Below are 19,441 nucleotides of genomic sequence, written 5' to 3' on the forward strand. Positions count from 1 at the left end.
GTATTGTATAGAGTAGCACACCGAACTAAAGCACATGGCCCCTTTCATACACAATGAGGGGGCTGAAAAGAAGGCGGTACAGAACACAAGAGCAGTTTCATGACCATACAAGGACATATTGGAAGGCACAATCGATAAGTGGGCGGAGTTAACAGTCTTCGGAAACTAGTAAACACATTCCTATCTGGAACTAATTAGTAACGGCCGTAGACCCTACTGCGCATGTCTGGACATGCTGGAAGCGAAGTATGCTAAATATAGCCTGTTGCCGGGCAGACTTCAGGCGCAGTTAACAAGGAGGTAGGACAAAGCACATGATGAGCACATGGCGATGTATGGCATACAAAATGCCTGCTACAAATACAAAATGGAGTCAGTACGTTTGCTACGATAATGGTCAAACACAGTATGTCTTCTGCTAATGCTTAACCCAATCGCCGTTGATTTACAACACTCTCCTTTTCCCATTGGCTGGAATTTTACCTTCCAGCCAATGGGAAGAGGAGAGAAAGAAAACCACGCCCCCGAATCAGATAAAGACGCTGCTTTCTCCGAGGCATTTCTGCCTCGCCTTGGAGAAGGATGGTTGGTGTTATGGCGTGGTCCGCTTTCCTGCCGGAGCTACGGAGGGTAAGTGCTTGTGCTCGGTTTTTGTGCCTCTGTTCTCAGTTTTCGTGCCTCTGTTACCGGTTTTTGTGCCTCTGTTCCCGGTTTTCGTGCCTCTGTTGCGCTCCATGCCTGCAGCTAGGCTATGTGTGCTCCTCTCGTCGCCTTCTCTCTCCCTCACCCCCCTTCTCCCCTCCTCGTGGCTCTCCCCATCCCGGACCCGTGCTCCATGCCTGCCGCTGGGCTCTGTGTGCTCCTCTCGTCGCCTCCTCTCCCCCCCATCCCTCTTCACTTCACAGGTAAGTTTCTGTTTTTTAAAGAATAAACTATTCTGTATTTTGTGGATCTCTATGGAATGGGAGGGGAGACTCCAAGGTGGAAGAAGCTATAAGCAAAGAGAATTATCTTCCCTGCAGAAGATTTAGAGAGTGAGGTTGTTTTCGAAGGAAGGTCGCGATCATTATGTTTGTGTGTAGTCTGATCCGTGATCTCTGTGCACCTGCCATTGGTAACTGAACCAGTTTGTTTCTTCCCTTGTGAAAAGAGCACAGCCCGAGTTTGTAAATAATGCGTCCTTGTAGGTTCGTGGATGCTGAGCATTTGAATTGAGTCATTAATTGATATGCTACGTTTGTGAATGTTTATAATCTATGCACACAGATTCATGAACCTAGGTGAACAAATGACCCTGATTTAAAATGTGTTCTAAAGCGGTCCTTGAAATCCCTTTCCTTGCATTAACGTGGTAAGACTGGAGCTCTGGAAGATCGAAGGGGGGATTTAATTGACAAATGATTTGACCTTTCGGTAAATACGCTTGTTTCTTTGGCAGTTTTCCAACTCCAGTGATCGGCAGTGAAAAGTTTGGATGTTTTGGAAATTCTTCAAAGAAGCCCTCTTTTGCAGAGGTCACCCCTCCCCGCGCCACGCTTTGCCTGTCCTAAGATTGCCCCCATCTATTGCTTTCACCAGCCCAGGGAGTTCATACAAATGTTATGCAGGAATTAGGTTGTTGCTCATCTGGCACCTTCTTGTTCATAGTATTGACAGCACCACTGAACTGCTCGAGGCAGATAGAATCTCGGCGATCGCTGTGCTCTGTCAGCTTTCCACTGCTGACAACATCAGAAGTGTTTTAACAGGGCTTTAATGGGTGGGCTCGGTGGCTCCTTGGAGGGTTGCAAATAGCTGCCGCGAAAAGCCTCTTCTGCGGCTTTCAGCCAACATGCCCTCCTTCTCCCACACAGCTGCTGCATTCCATGAGTGGCTTCGGCACGAGTGACAACGGCATTTACTGCTGGCTTCTGGACACACAGGAAGGGCCCCAGTGTGAGGCCAAGCCGCTTGAGCTGGTCTGCAAGGCAGGTGTTCTCAACTATTCATGCAAGCAAAAAGTGGACGCCCTCATCGTACTGTTCATTGGTCATTAGATGCACTAGGAACATACAGTACAGCACCTGCATATTCTTAGCAGCAAAAGAAATGTAAGTGCAGAAAATAGAAGCAAACCAGCAGATGCCTTATTTAGAGGAGGGTGTGTAGTAACCACGCTACGCTGGTATGATGTAAACCAAGTAGGTTTATTTACAAGTAAGTTAACAGGTGGTAAAAGTCTTGTAGATGGTAATTCACAGCCCCACCAGGAGCAGCCTGCTAGCTGCTCAGCCCCTCTCATCAACTGTCACACCACATTCAGTCACCCAGACATTCTAGTGAAGGTCCACTCACCAACATTCCATACAGAGTAGACACACACAGGCTGAGCAGCTAAAGTGAAGAAACATAGGGAATGAAACATCATGTGAGGATACTACATACCTCTTCCCTAATGAACAGAAGAAATAGCGAATGCATAATTAAGAACATACAATTAACTATAAGCATGAATGTACATCATACAATAATAGTCCACATCCCAAAAATGAAGAGAACATCATGAGGAAGAAATGAACCATTTAAAACAAAGTCAAAAGCCCAGACCCAGGGATGACGGAACACCGCACCACGAGAGGGAAAGGAACCCAAGACAAGAAGGAAAAATGGCTACCCAATACTATATAACCATCCCCCTCCTCAAATACAGAAAATAAATATAAACCAAAATGTAATGTGAGAATCAAGTCATGTGGACAAAAAGGACTAAAAACCCAGTGTCCTGCCTCAAACTAAAATAAGAGACAACAATGTAAAATCATGTGTCCTCCCATGTAGAAAGACAAGTAATGTGAACAAAGGGGCTAAAACTCTAAGTCCTGCCCCAAACTATTCACTAAGGGACAACAAAAATGTAAAGTGCTCTCCATGTGGGGAGGCACATAGGGAATATAACCCTGCATCAAACTATTGTGCGGCACAAGGTGTCTTACACACGCAGGGACCCACCCCTGCAACCTGTCAAAAAATGACCACCCTCACGTAAGGGTAAAAACGTAATGAATACTGTAATGTAAACTGTAAAAATTGGGTAAGAAAAATCCAAAAGCTTACCCAGACATACATTCACCCTGTGTACGGGTTACTCCAATTTGTTCCTGTTAAATGTCCATGTAGAGCTCTTTGCAAAAAAAAAACTAAGCATTTACAATGCAATAGGTCTCGCATTTGCGAGAGTTTGAGCTATTGGCATTGTAAATGACAATGCCTTTTATTTATGTGTTTTGAAAAGCTGCAAGCGGTTCGTAAACACGCACTTTGTATTTCTAGTCCTGCTTACGAGAAGCAAGGCTGGCAGAAAAGAGGCGCAGTTATTACCAGTCTTGCATCTCGTAAGCAAGGACTATATGTACAAAGTGCGCTCTAGCATGTTTTCAAAACACACAAATAAAATGCAGTTATTTGCAAAGCCAATAGCTCAAACTCTCGCAAATGCGAGACCTATTGCATTGTAAATGCTTGTTTTAATTTACATACCAAGAAGACACTGCACAGGCATAAGATGGCTCATTTTATTATCACAGGTAAAACAGTAATAATTTTTTGGCATTGAAAATCTCAGCATGGTTATGTAGGTCTATCGATAGCACAGTGTCACACGTTTTTGCTTTAAAGTTGATGTAATATTTATAAGTTCAAATCATAACAACAGTAAGCAGAGGTAACATCAATTCTAATACTAATACATGAAGCACTGTGTATCTTACAATTTATAGTCCTTGTCAGCAGTGGCAACTTTAAAATTTGGTTCAAAAGTTGCACCTGGATGTTTTACACATGCAATTTATGCCATGTCAGAAAGCAAGAACTTTATTATGGGTAAAGTGCATCCAAATAGGTAATCTGTGTTATTTACATAAATTTGGAGTACGGAATTTGCACTCGCTGCGTGGTTTGTTTAAGAATGCATTTTCCAGGAAGGAGCCAGCTCTGACATTGGGAAGCACTAAATGGAGTTACAGATGATGGATGAATGATGCTACGGGGCAGAAATTATTGCGGGAGGTGCAAGACTCCTTCGTGCTCCTTCAGAGCAAAACAAGCACTATTGATTGTAAGCTCCAGAACCCTGCTGCACAAAGGAAACACAATTACACAGAACTTTAAATATTACACACATATTAAACCCGAAAAACCTCCTACATAGACACCCTAAATGTTATGTACATGGAGCCCTGAATGTTTTGCAAAGCAGCCCCAAATACCGTGGCCATAAAACCCCTGGGATTTCCAGAGGCCTTAATAGTCCCCATACAGAGTACACTTAACACACTAGCCCCAAAGCTTGCACGCAGACCACAAAATACTGTGAATATGTGACCTTAGAAAATACACACAAACCCAATATTTTACAAACGGAACCACAAGTTGATGCAGACACCAGAACCCTGAATACCGGGAGCACAGAACTCAAAGGCTGCACATGACATGACCTTAACACATGGGGTGGCGGATATTCCAAAAAGTGTGCAAGTGCACAGCATGTAAGCAATGAGGACTGTAAATACATGTGTGAAAAAGTCAAAGCATGCTACAACCAGGCGCACTGTTTGTGAAACATTCCTTCCCATTGCTAATAGTGGATGTTCAGTTCTCCGTAGTCCTGCGTAGTTGAAGGCGAGACCTTTGGCAAAGATTAATTTACCACTGTTCGCTCTTACTTTAATTTTAGTGTATTCGAGTGCCAAACAGCTACGAAGTGTGTGTGTTGGGGAGATGGTGAGGGGGCAGAGAAATGTATACCGCATTATTAGTTGTTAGAATATCAAAAAAATGTTTACAGACTGCATTTTCTTGCTGCACACGTTTGCCAACCCTGATTAATAATTGGATCCACTGGTGCGGCATAATTTCAGTTTGCCTTGGAGATGTAAAGCCACAACAGTAAACATTACATTTATCTAGTACACACTTTGTTACTGATGGTTTACAGACTAAATAGAGTAATTGTCCCTAAAAACAATGATCATGCATTTTTAGGGCTCGCGTGGCAGCGCATGCGCTGCTCCCAGTAATGTTGCTATGCCTGCTTTCCCCGGAGCTCAGAGAGGACAACAGGTTGTTGTTGTTGTTGGAAGGCCCCAGCTGCGGGCAGAGACACAGCGCTCCGGGCACCTGAAGTGTAAGGGATACGTGCCCTCCTGGATGGGCGCGCAGCCTGGGTGCACGTCTGTGTGCAGTGGCAGCCGGCGCGAGCACCTCGGCTGTCTGCTGGAGCAGGAGAGCGCGGTAAGGGGATCTGCGCGCGACCAGCTTCGGCATGTGCCTAGTGTGACTGGAATTAACATAAGCACTTCTGGGGCACTGAGCTGTTGACTGGAGAGTGTTCCTCCAGAATTTATAAATGCAGAATATAAACGTGCAGTCACAACGCATTAGTGGAGATAGGCGCCAGTTACAGCAAAGCGTAGAACGTTGCCTCAGCAGCAGATGCTTCTTTGCACTTTAATTTATATTGCAATGACCAAATCAAGAAACTTTCAAAAAAGGCGTCAAAAAGTATGAGTCGGCATTAGTGTAGCAGCCGGCCCCTGATGGTTTCAGTTTTGAACATGACAGTTAAAGCCTAACTGGGCATGGTGTGCATTGAAAGAATGTGCAGTGAACCAGCCGCGAGGGAATGGAGTGAGTGTGCATTTTGTTATAAATTACTGGCAGGTGTGTTTTTGTGCGGAAGTGCAAACTGCTGGGACTGAACAACAACCCCAGCCGGCAGCTCTCCTATGATGAGTCAGCGTTTCTTATTTAAGCCACGCTCGAAATTGCCGCCTCCCAAACCAACGCTTCTAATCAACTCAAGTTTACACCACATTCTCATAGAAAACACCCGAGCTGCTCCTCTCCAAACAATCGGTTGCCGAATAGCGTGAAACGCGTTCTATTTAACTTCCTGTTCTACCCAAACTACTAAGCCATCCTATTTGCGGTTCAAACGCGATTTTAACCAATCAATGCCCGACTTCCAGAAACCGCGTTCATTCTCCGTTCGTTGCTATGACACCCTGGTGACTCCAAACTACCTCTTGCAATAAAACTTTATCCGAGCTAACAAACCATGGTCAAACAGAATGTTAATGTCAAATGCGCATCGATAAATGAAAACTAGAAACATTTGGAATTAATCAAAGTTCTTATACCATTCACGCGATTGCCCAACTGAGTTTAAGATACCGGAAGTCAGGTACTTTTGGCCGAGATGGGGGCGGGGCCTGCAATCCGGCAGGAAGTCCGGCCCGCCGCCGCCGAGGAAGAAGTGAAGCCGGCCAACTGATGGCCTCTCTGCAGCCCGGGGCTGCCAACAGCAAAACAGCCAGAGTGTTGCAGGGCTCCCAGGTGCTGGAGGGAGCCCCGGAAGTGAAGTCCTGCCCCCTGGTGCCGCGACAAGACGAGACTGCCGTAGAGAGGAGCCCGATCCCCAGCAACAGCCCGGTGAGTGCCCGACCAGCGCTGCAGAGGAGACACGGAACACGCCGAAAGAGCCCGGTGAGTGGGAGGGGAGGGGGTGTACGAGCGTGTGTCTGTGTGTGTTCGAATGTGTGTGTGTGTGTACACGTGGGTCTGCGTGTGTGTATGCAGTGTGTGTGTGGCTGTGTATGTGTGCATGCGTGAGTGTGGAGTGTGTTTGCGCAAGGGAATGAGGCACGAGAGGGGCACGGCGACGTGCGCGCCCGCGAGGTGAAATCTGCGCTCTGCGCTTGTGCACCCTCTCGTGTCCACATTCCCAAATACGGGCAACATTAGTTGTCTTGCTGACCGCTTTCAATGCTTTCGCATTGAAAGCTAGGTCAGCTCGACCTAATGAGACGTCCGTGTGAGATCCTGTCAGCCTGAATCTTGTCATCGTCGCGCGCCGCCAATAAAGGACAATGCGAAAATAAAAAAAAACGTGGTCGGCAAATAGAAATAGTCAGGCTGGCAGGCAAGGAGAAACTGCTAAAAGCACAACGCTGCCAACTCCATGATGGCGCCACGTTATCTGACGCCGTGCCGGATGGTTCAAGTCAATTCTTTGCATCCAAATAATCAAAGGTGCAGCGCTTCACAAAATGGTTCTTAGAGAAGATTTTCGAGTGGATGAAGAAATCACCAGAGACTGCGTGGGACCTTAGAACAGCCCAAAGGTAAGCGTGAGCAATGTTTCTTTTAAATTTTAAAGTGGCAGTTGAACAGGACGGCAAAATGAAGGCTAAACAAGCATCAAAAAGTCAAAACATGTTCCCCCTAACTCGTGAATAATGACTCTGTTCCAGATGCTTCTGTCTCTTCAAACTTGCAAAATATGCTTGAGTGAATTGGTTTATACACCAGATGTGTGAGTGACAACTTTTGTGTGAATAATCCACTGCTAGAGAACGATCCATGTTAATTTGAGCAAACTCCACTTGAACACACAATATCCATAGGCCGCAGCTGTGTGCCCCCAAATCCATCTTGTCACCTGGCTTCGCTCTTCCAGGCACGACTACAGATCAGATGAGGGAAGCGGACATTAATCAAGCAGCCTTTTTCTTCTATAGTCAAGGTCTGTTTCAAGGCAGACAGTCAACTGGCAAACACTCTGCGCAACACAAGTCAAACAAAATAATTGGCTTACTGTACATGAAGAGTAACTCTGCGCAGCATCCATGACGCACGTAGAAGTAGTTTGCTTAGACAGTGAACAGCACGCTTTGGCTGGCGCAGAATCTCTTCTTAAAAAAAAAATGTCTTATCGCAGATTTCATTATATTTACAAGAGCCAAGTACAAGTAAAAAAAAAATCATGCTTACTTCTGATGAATGCGCAATTGATGTCCATATGTACAAGGTTAACCACACACAGCACGCTCGGCCAGGGACTGTCCAGTGTGATGGACACTGTTGGGGCTGCTTGGCGTGCACTTTATGTTACTTATGTGGCTCCTTACTTTGTGGCTCCTTATGTTTCTTAGTTTCTTCTTTTGGCTGGTGTCTCTTTTGTCTTGTACCTTTTGTGGCTCCTGTTTCTTTTGTCTTGTACCTCTTGGTTGCGCCTGTTGTTTTCTCTCTGCTGTAGGCTTTTTCAAACTTGTTGTGGAAGACATCTACAGGTTTCTTCATGCTTTATTTACCACTTTTAGTGCGTGGGAAGGTCTCCAACTCGTCGCCAAAATTTATGTAGTAACCACGCTACGCTGGTATGATGTAAACCAAGTAGGTTTATTTACAAGTAAGTTAACTGGTGGTAAAAGTCTTGTAGATGGTAATTCACAGCCCCACCAGGAGCAGCCTGCTAGCTGCTCAGCCCCTCTCATCAACTGTCACACCACATTCAGTCACCCAGGCATTCTAGTGAAGGTCCACTCACCAACATTCCATACAGAGTAGACACACACAGGCTGAGCAGCTAGAGTGAAGAAACATAGGGAATGAAACAGGGAAACATCCTGTACAACGCAACTTTTACCACGCAGTGCCTTTACAACGCAACTTTTACAACGCATGCCATTACAACGCATTGCACTGGGGGGCGCTCTAGGATAGGGAATAGATTTAATTTACTCTCCAAAACCTTCCCTACTATCCACAGGGACAGGAATTGGAATAGTAAATTAAACTATTCACTATCCAGCACCCCTCAACACTATGCGTTGTAACAGCATGTGTTGTAAAACCTGCGATGTAAAGGTATGCGTGGTAAAAGCATGCGTTGTAATGTCATACATCCAATGAAACATCATGTGAGGATACTACAGGGTGGTATTGGGATATCTTCCAAAAATGACAGGTGTCCCCATGGTCATCTTCTGCTTCCCTATCATATGCAGTGCAGGGATTGTGTTTTTCGATCTTTAAGTGACAGCAACTTTTCCATCTAGGAAAAACCCTGCAGCAGCCCAGATGCCGTGATACAGTGGGGGGGAAATGACATATTTTCTAATTCGGATAACACCGCGTAGACCATGGAGGACAGAAAAGGTCCTGGAGTGCCTCCAAGTTCTGAGGTCCATAAGTTATGTTGTTTTTAAACATGACCAGCTAGGCTCTGTGTGCTCCTCTCATTGCCTCCTCTCTCCCCACCCCTCTCCTCACCTCCTCATGGTTCTCCCCAGTCCCGGACTGTGCACTCCATGCCTGCCGCTGGGCACTGTGTGCTCCTCTCATCACCTCTTCTCCCCCCCACCCCTCTTCTCACCTCTCTTCTCCTCGTGGCTCTCCCTGCCCCGGACCATGCGCTCCATGCCTGCCGCTGGGCTCTGTGTGCTCCTCTCGTCGCCTCCTCTCCCCCCACCCCTATTCTCAACTCTCTCCTCCTCGTGGCTCTCCCCGTCCCGGACTGTGCTCTCCATGCCTGCCGCTGGGCTCTGTCTGTGTGTGGCTCTGTCTGTGTGTGTGGCTCTGTCTGTGTGTGTGTGTGGCTCTGTCCGTGTGTGTGGCTCTGTCTGTGTGTGTGTGTGGCTCTGTCTGTCTGTGTGGCTCTGTGTGTGGCTCTGTGTGTGTGTGTGGCTCTGTGTCCGCTAATACTCTCTATTACTCTCTAATGCTCACCTATTGCCATTGTAAATGACAATACCATTTATTTATGTTTTAAATAAACAAAAAAAGTAAAAAATGCCATTTGCAATGCCAATAGCTCTAACTTTAACAAAGCTGAGACCATTGCATTGTAAATGCTTGTTTTTTCTGCCCTCGCTTGATGGATCAACCCTGAAGGTTTCCCAGAAGGAGCTGAGATGGATGAACTTTATTTTGGAAAGTTTCATGAAGATTCGTCAAACGGGGTCAAAGTTAAGTTATTAGCAAACCAAAAACCGCCCTTTCTATAGAAGAGGTGACCTAACTCTGACCACCTAGTGGTGACCCCACTATGTTTTATATATATATATATATATACAGCGTATATGGATTAAAGCAAGAGATGGAACTGCCAATGCTACCCCCTTGTCGGTGTCGGATTCTTTAGGGGAATACGCAGGTTGTATTTGATTACATATACCATAGTATGTTTTCTTTGTCTACACATCAGTCAGGTGGGAAGGACTTTATAAATGAGATGTGAAAGTATTCCAAACTAGATTGACAAAGGCCTCTTGAAGGCCGTAACGCATCTCTCCTGACGCTTGGGATCGAGGGTGACAACTTCCAATAAAGTGATGCCGAATCCTGAACCACTTCGCATCCGTTCTTCCTTCCATGGCGTCACTGTGGGAGGTAAATTGTTTGGTTCATTGAATACAGCGTGAGCAGTCGTCGCACCTACACGGAACACCAGTTGCTTGTGGCCCTCCCTTCAGACCGGTCTTTTGGAGGAGTATTGGAGTGCTATTGGGGGAGCCCCCATTTGTTTGGCAGGAAGAGGAACGAAGATGACTGCGGTTGAGGATGCGGGTCTCGCAACGGGCGGTTTTTATAACTGCCAGCATGGGACCTGTGTTTTTCACCAGCAAGAAATGCCTTGCCCGGATTACTGACACCAGCTGGTAATTGGGCACCGCAGGCGCCAACACCAATGCTGTGAAGCTGTTTTGGCGCTATCTATTTTGCTGATGGATCCCCCAACCCCAAGGTTGTACCGAATTGAAATCAATTTCAGCTGTCTGGTACTGCGGTGAATTGGCATTTGCCTTTGCCTCGGAGTGAAATATCTTTGACTCTGACCCTGCATTACATAACTTTAAGCTATCGTTCAACAGCGTTATGGGATCTGGAGTCTTGATGGGGTTTTGAGCATGCGCTCGAGGGACTTTGAGGTGCAAGTATACTCATCGTCTAAATCAGTAACTCCGCAATTATACTCTATTTGTCCGGTCCCGGTGCTTTGAGAACTTTAGAATTGAGACATTCCGCCTGATTCATGAAAAACGGGATTTGCGAATCTGTAATAGCGAAAAAATGCAAATCGCTATTGAGAAATCGCAAATCTGAATTCATGAAGATTAGCGATTAAAAAAAGCGAATTGCAAGCGGGCGCAAATTCTGTTTGCAATTACCGATAATCGCAGAAAAATCGCTATTTCCGGCTACCCGCGCCGGGATTGCGAACACGCAAATAGCGATATCGCTATTTGCAATATCGCTATTTGCGAGATCGCAAACTCGCGAGATAGGGAAAACGAGAAGTCGCATTTCGAGCCCAGTGATGACATCACAACCAGGAAGCAGCCAGTTCCCACCCCTATTCACCACAGTGAGGCAGACCTCGAAGGAGCAAGTGGGAGAGCTGCTGCAATTCTGGTGATTTGTACACATCTACTACATTGCTGCCATGTCAGAGGAACCTGTTCCTGGCCCCAGCAACACCTCAGGGCGCAAAAGGAAGCTCAGATTTTCCGAGCAGGAGCTCGAACATTTGATTGATGGGGTGGTGGCCAACCACGACAAACTCTTTGGAAAAGACTCCAGGAGGGTCCCGGAGCAAGAAAAACTGAGGATCTGGCAGGGGATTGCCTCCACTGCCAACTCCGTGGGAGTGGCCGATAGGTCCCTAGAGGAGCTGAAGAAACGATGGTACGACCTCCGAGGTCGTGCCAAAGAGAAGGTGGCGGAGCGCCTTGGAGAGTCGTCGGGCACTGGAGGTGGCGGACCTACAGTCCCTCCCAACACACCCATGGAGGACCAGGTGGAGGAAACGCTTGAGAGGGAGACCTGCATAGGCTTCACACGTCTCGACTCATCCCCCACCACCCAAGACACCCAAGGTAAGTGGCATGCGACTGCGACCCTGCCCCCTATGAATGTCCATGACCAAATAGGCTCCCCTAATGTCCCATAGGCATGCCATAGTTGCACATCAGGGAATGCCCTGAAGCAGTGTGGGAGATGTAGTGTGGCCACAATGTAGTAGTACCACAATGCATCCAGACAGGTTCCAAAGTACGCAAAGCCACAGCCATTCAGGGAATGTCACCCAGCATGCATGTAGCAACTGCACGTCTGCCAGATACATGCAACTAATGATCCTCCATTTACCCTCACAGGTGGCGGCGAAAGCAGCAACAGTGAAAGGCTGCAAATTGATGAGGAGGTCCAGGAGGAGGAGGTGCCACCACCAACCCAGGCACCAGCCCCTGCCGCTGCTACAACACCAGCAGCCAGGTCCACCAGCAGTGTTCCCCCTGCGACTGGTTCAGCACCTACAGCCGCAGCCAGGCCAGCTACTATTGTGCCCCCTGCAACAGCCGCACCACCTAGAGCCGCAGCCAGGCCAGCTACTATTGTGCCCCCTGCAACAGCCGCACTACCTAGAGCTGCAGCCAGGCCAGCGACTATTGAGCCCCCTGCATCTGGCGCACCAGCAACGCCAGCTGTCACACCACCAGCAGCTGTCGCTACAACATCTGGGCCCGCGGCAGTTGCGACACAGCGGCCAGCCACAGTGTCAGGCCAGCAGGGCAGGCGTGGCAGGTCTCGCCAGCACACCACTCCAGCAAGCAGGAGGGGCAATGGACAGGGGCTGGCGCGTTTGAGCGTCGAAAGACACATGTTGAGAATACATCAGCGCCAGGCACGACAGCAAGGTGCCATTCAGCTCCAGCTTCACAAGATAGGGCGCAATGTGGCCGGAGTCGCTGACCGCATGGACCGCATGACGGCGGCCATGGCAGGTATGGGGGAGCGCATGGACAACATGACTGCAGCCATGGCAGGTGTGGGTGAGGGAATGGCCCGCATGACTGCAGCCATGGAGGCCAACACTGCTGCGATGACCACACAGCGCAGTGCAGCACGCCGCCGCCACCATCAACTCATGAACCGGCTGGCCTCCAACAGCAGGTCGAATTATGTTGCTGCCAATGCAACTTCACAGTTGTCGCGGCGGTCATTAGCACAGCAGCACCAACTTGTCCAGTGCTGTGAGGACATGACCAGGGTCCTGGAGCACCTGACAACGGCGGTTACGGCACTACACCCTCCAGCAATACCAGCCACTGTGGGGGGTGATGATGTTAGTGAGGGGGCATCAAGCATCAGCAGCCACTCAGCCTCACAAGTCCCGCCACTCAGCCACAGCACCAGGCCCACGCCAGGTCCAGAAGCCTCGGAAGAGAATGCGCCTCAGAGGCGTTTGGGCGGAACGTGCAGGAGGCGCACTTGAGTACATTAGACAATAACAGGCACAGGCTGACTTTAAGCCTGCCCTGTCCTATGACACTGCAGTATGCTGTAATACTGTTAGTGGGAGATAGTTGAACTGATACCTTTTTTGTGATTTGAACAAATACATTTATTTTGCTACACACATTAGCGTTGTGTCATCATTACATTTTGCATGCATTATTGATTTGTGGGGTGATGGAAGAGGGTGCACTAGAAACTGTTCACTGTGATGTGGTTGCGACGTCTGTGGCCTTCAGCTGGGTTCTCCCCGCGTGCATGGCGCGCATGTGCTGGTGGCCGGTTGTCCCTTTCAGATTCACTGCCTGAGATGTTGACAGGTATCCGGCGCTTGGTTGCTATGTTATGTAGTATTGCGCAGACAGCCACAATGCGGCAGCACACTGCAGGACTGTAATACATGGCCCCACCTGTCTTGTGCAGTATGCGGAACCTGCTCTTGAGCAGGCCAAATGTCCTTTCTATGCAATTCCTTGTCCGTATGTGTGCAATATTGTAGCGCCGTTGCTGGGGTACAGCAGGGTTGAGGTATGGGGTCAGGAGGTATTCACGGAGGGCGTAGCCACTGTCACCTGAATGAGAGGAGCAGATGGTGATTGCCTGTGCTGCGCTGTTACATCTTAGCAATGTGACATTGTCGACAAAGTGTACTTACCAAGTAGGTGTCCTTCCCCAAACTCTCCCCTGACCAGTCGTGTGTGGAGGCCGCTGTGCCGGAATATGAAGGAGTCATGGCTACTCCCTGGGTACTGTGCGACAATGTCAGTGATGTATGTCTTAGCATTGCAGACCATCTGGATGTTGAGGGAGCGGTAGGACTTTCTATTGCGGAACATATACTCCATGGCAGCTGGTGGGCAGATGGCGACGTGGGTACAGTCTATGCATTCGAGCACATGTGGAAAATGGGCTACATTGTAGAATTGTAGCTTGGTCATGTCCAATTCCTGTTGGCTGGCGGGGAATTTGATGTGACGGTGTAGCTCGGTGAGCATGGCGTCAACAAAAGTGTGGAGGCAGCGTGACATGGTGGGCTGGGATATCCCCCCAGCAGCCGCTACTATCCCCTGGAAACTCCCGGAGGCCAGGAGGTGCAGGCTACACAATACCTGCACATGTGTAGGCACCGCATTGGTACGGCTTGTTGGGTGCTGCATCAGGGGGTCAAGGTCCTGTATTAGCTGCATTATCATTTCCCCATTCAGCCTGTATTTTGCATATATCTGCTCTCTGGTTTGGCCCAGCAAGGTGACCCGCTGGCGTAATATCCTGTCCTGGATCCTGCGTCTCCTCCGTGCTAATCGCTGTAGCCTTCAACGCCTCACCACCATGTACATTCCTGGCATTGTGGAACTCCTAATGCTGCTGATGATGATTGTAATTCCATCCACTCTGGATCCCCCACAGACCCATGCCCCCACCACATCTTCAACAAAGCAGACTCCGTCATAGCTCCGCACCTCCGAGACGTCATCAACTGCTCCTTCAACTCCGCTACCTTCCCAGAAGATTGGAAACACGCTGAACTCACCGCCCTTCTGAAAAAACCAACAGCAGACCCCACCGAACTCAAAAACTACCGCCCCATCTCGCTTCTTCCATTCCCGGCCAAAGTCATCGAGAAAGCTGTCAACAACCAGCTCGCCGCCTTCCTCGAAGCCAACAAATCACTCGACCCCTCACAATCTGGCTTCCGAGCCAAACACAGCACTGAGACCGCCCTCATCGCAGCAACAGACGACATTCGAACTCTACTGGACAATGGAGACACAGTCGCCCTCATCCTCCTCGACCTCTCTGCAGCCTTCGACACAGTCTGCCACAGCACCCTTTTACAACGCCTCAGAAACATCGGAATCCAAGGTAAGGCACTGGAATGGATCACCTCGTTCCTCACCGGAAGAACCCAGAGAGTCCGCCTCCCACCATTCAAGTCCGAGGCCTCCGAAATCATCTGCGGCGTACCACAAGGATCCTCACTCAGTCCCACCCTCTTCAACGTATACATGAGCCCCCTCGCGGCCATCGCCCGCCAACACAACCTCAACATCATCTCTTACGCGGATGACACTCAACTGATCCTATCTCTCACCAAGGACCCCAGCACCGCTAAAACTAACCTACACGAAGGAATGAAAGAAGTCGCCGAATGGATGAAACAAAGCCGTCTGAAACTGAACTCAGACAAAACAGAAGTCCTCATCTTAGGTAAATCCCCCTCTGCATGGGACGACTCCTGGTGGCCGGAAGCCCTCGGAAATGCACCCATCCCGACAGACCACGCACGGAACCTTGGCGTCATCCTGGATTCTTCACTCTCAATGAACAGACAAGTCAGCGCCGTATCCTCTTCCTGCTTTAACATTCTTCGCATGCTCAGAAAAACATTTCGCTGGATCCCCCCCGAAACAAGGAAAACAGTCACCCACGCTCTAGTCACGAGCCGACTGGACTACGGAAACACCCTCTACGCAGGTACCACCGCTAAACTCCAGAAGAAACTACAACGAATCCAAAACGCCTCAGCCAGGCTCATATTAGACATCCCACGCAACGAACACATCTCCGGTCACCTTAAAGACCTCCACTGGCTACCCGTCAATAAGAGGATCACTTTCCAACTGCTTACCCACGCACACAAATCACTCTACGACATCGGACCAGATTGCCTCAACTCTCGACTGTCCTTCTACACCCCCTCCCGCCAACTCCGCTCTTCCAGCCAAGCCTTCGCCACTGTACCTCGCATCAACAAGACCACCATGGGAGGCAGATCCTTCTCATACCTGGCTGCCAAAACATGGAACTCACTCCCCGCTTACCTTCGCCTCACCCAGAATCACCTAGCGTTCAGAAAGCAGCTTAAAACGTGGATATTTGACAAATAATCCACCTCCCCTTCCTAAGCGCCTTGAAACCCTCTGGGTATGTAGTGCGCTATATAAATGTTTTGACTTGACTTGACTTGACATGTGTGATTGGTCAGGCCTGAACCTGTTGGTGATTGGACAACGGTTTTTTAAATGTAATTTTTGCATGGCTTTTATGGTTACCACCTGCTTTGAGTTGTCCTTAATTTGCGCAGCGCAAAAAGCGATTTTTGGGTTTTTCGCTATTAGCGATTGTTCTTGAATACCGATTGCGATTGTATAGCGAATTCGCTATTTATTTAGCAGAATCCGTGGTTTCTCGCTTTTTCCGATTCGCTAATGCTCTCCTGCCGGGATTGTGCGAATATAATAGCGAATTCGCTATTATGTGTTTGCGACTTCGCTTTTTTGATGTTGAATGCCGATTACGGAAATTGCGCCCGCAATTGCATTTTCGCAGCGATTGCGGGCGCAATTTTACTTCATGAATCAGGCTGTTAGAAACCATGGAAAGAATTTTTTTTTACTTTGCTGTTGAGGTCGGAGGTCATGTTTTTCCAGACTTGACATTAGTCTGGGTGAACTCTCCACAGCTTGGGCGGTTAATTTGGGACATGAATCTTAATGGCAGACAGCTTTTTAACTGTTTATTTTTTGTGACGTTAATAATGACAACACATGATTATAAGTTTAGTGATAAAGTTTCATGCTTTAAGTGAATCCCATCATGACTAATGCTTTATGCGATGTCCCTCAACAATTATTTATGCTGTCCACAGTTACAGTGTTGCGAGCAAATTCAATTGCAAGTATTGTACTCAATTATTCATTTTTGTTACGCCTTACCTGTAGTAGGGCTGTTGTTTGGCAGTGGGCAGCATATATATGGCGCATTTGGGCCGTAAGTTGATTACATATACCATAGTATGTTTTCTTTGTCTACACATCAGTCAGGTGGGAAATGCTTTATAAATGAGATGTGAAAGTATTCCAAACTAGAATAACAAAGGCCTCTTGAAGGCTGAAACGCGTCTCTCCTGACGCTTGGGATCGAGGGTGACAACTTCCAATAAAGTGATACCGAATCCTGAACCATTTTGTGTACGTGCTTCCTTCCATTGTGTCAATGTGAGAGGTAGATTGTTTGGTTCCCCATCCCAGTAGGGCTCGGGGCCTGCACCGCAGGGGCTACTGGAGCCTATGTGACACCACTGTTCTGTGTGTACTATGCACTGCACAAATAATAGTGCACAATACATGTAACATATTCCTTTTTACAGAAACAGTGAACAATAGATTTATGATAAGCACCAACACAAGTAAACTCTTTTAAGTGAGCCCTGTTTTTTTCCACAGGTGTTACACAATTCCAAACATCCTGGCAGGAGCAACAACGTCTTTTGAGTGCAATGGAATGGTCGGCTGCTTTGTGAACATCATTGTGCCTGGCAGATGCGAATATTTCACACCATGCGAAGTTCAAGTCTTTGCGTACCCTGTGGGGAAGCTGAGCTGCCTGGCCAGTGCCTAATTTGAGCTGGAGGATTCCGGTGCTCTGCACTAGCACTTCATTCTCAACTCCAGCACTAACCACAATCTACCACATATAGTTACATAGTTTCTATTAGAAACTTTATCGTTCTGCAGTTTATACTTTTTAGGTCTCGTGGCATTAACCGCGTGAAAGCGCGGTCTCTCCACAGACCTTTTGGCAGCGACACAGCTTTCCAGGAGACAGGAGCTGGCCGCGCGCATATGCTCTCCGAGAAGGGGATCGGAGAGGGCCACGAGCACACCAACGCGCTCGCTGTGGCCAGCTCCTGTCTCCTGGGAAGCTCCAACACCACACATGCATGCGCACACACACACGAAAGCCCACCCATGCACACATACATACAGAGAACCCCGCCGTCGCACACATACACACACGCGCGCACACGCACTGTACACACAGACACACACAAGTGCACCGAGACACCCCCCACCGTCGCACACATGCACACACGCGTGCACACACACACACACACACAAGTGCACCGAGACCCTGCCCTCCCCCCTATCCCCCCCTCTCCTCCCCCCTCTCCCCTCTACAACTAAGGCCCACTTACTGCCACTCCAGACTTCAGCCGCCACCGCGGGGCTCTCCCTCGGGCATGGGAGCCCCGCGTCACCACTGCTCCTCTCCTGGCTAGCCACCCCATGGGAGCGAGCTTCCAGCAAGAAACGGAAGTCTCGCCACACGGTAGTTTGTCACCGCGCACGTCTTCAGTAACACACAGCTTGTCTTAGAAACCAGTGCCAAACCCACTGTGATCCCGGAAAGCAATGCATTTACGAAAAGTAGGCAAACGTCAGAAATAAGGAAGGTGTCATTTGCGTAGATTACTGATGGTTTTCTTAAACAAATTATTGAGATGAAACAAAGTAAGAAAAAAGTAGCAATTGGTAAGTGTTTTTAATTTAATTTTTTTTACCCTGATTGCAGATTACCAAAAGTAATATACAGTTATGGCTGTCACACTCTTCTGGTCTCAGGAAATCATTTGATAATAATAAATGTTCTACCATTCTATAGTCCTACACGTTTTATAGTTCTAGTACACCACATGGTACGGGGTGGTCTGGGGGGCCGCTCCACCAGGCATGGCTAGGGGTGGTAAATACTGGGGTTGGTTGATGCAGGGTAAAAAGGAGGAGTTAGGCCAGGCCGGCGATGATCATACACAGTGTACAAGAAGCCCCCTATATATAAGCCCCCTCCGTGCCCGTTACCAACGCCCACAAAATTAAGAGCTTCTATTTTGCAACACACAGACCACATAATTAATATTTTTCATGCACGAAGTACCTTACTGATGCTCGTTTTTGTTAATTGTTGGACTTAGTTTAGCGCCGTAGTTTGTTTTTGCTGTACGTGCATTCTGTCTAGTTTGTTGCTATGCATGTATCATTGTTTTGACTTGCAGCACAGCCAGTCACATTGCATTGTTGTATTAAGTAAGGTCGCAATTAATGCACGTTTAAATTAGAGTTTGTTAATGGCATTGCTTGTGCGAAGAGGCTGGCGTTGGTTTGGTGTTTTGGCGCGTTTGCAGGTCAGTTATTTTGAAGCATAAGGGATAGATGTAAAACAAAATGTTAAGAGAGTGAATTAAAAGTGAACGGATCCCACCACAAAACACACATTTCCTGTGATTTTGCAGTATTAGTACATGCCTGAGTAAAAGATGTTTCTTCAATTGACTGGACTGCACACAGTTGTTTGCGATCACATTGCAGTGTTTGAGGAAAGTAGTGCGAAAAACTGGTCATAGGCCCCTGTATGCCTTAGCACTTCTGCTTTAGCTGGGGGGCTGGAGACGGGAGAAAAGTGTTGGTCTGGTGGATGGCTACGTGGACAGAGTCTTGGCTACGTACCACTGGAGATTGTTACACGAACAGCGAGCTGCAAATCTAAG

At 48.1% G+C, this 19,441-nt stretch overlaps 1 protein-coding gene across 1 annotated transcript in view; it reads left to right on the top strand.

Annotated features, from left to right (window-relative positions):
- LOC147709567 (fucolectin-6-like) overlaps nt 1–17,514 on the top strand; it is a 475,797-nt gene extending 458,283 nt beyond the window's left edge. The window contains exon 2 of the mRNA XM_086928089.1: nt 17,340–17,514. Within this exon, the coding sequence (XP_086784215.1) occupies nt 17,340–17,514 (175 nt within the window). The remainder of the gene's footprint in view (nt 1–17,339) is intronic.
- The last annotated feature ends 1,927 nt before the right edge of the window (nt 17,515–19,441 follow it).

The sequence above is a fragment of the Lissotriton vulgaris genome, chromosome 6 (assembly GCF_964263255.1).
Source record: "Lissotriton vulgaris chromosome 6, aLisVul1.2, whole genome shotgun sequence".
NCBI lineage: Eukaryota > Metazoa > Chordata > Amphibia > Caudata > Salamandridae > Lissotriton > Lissotriton vulgaris.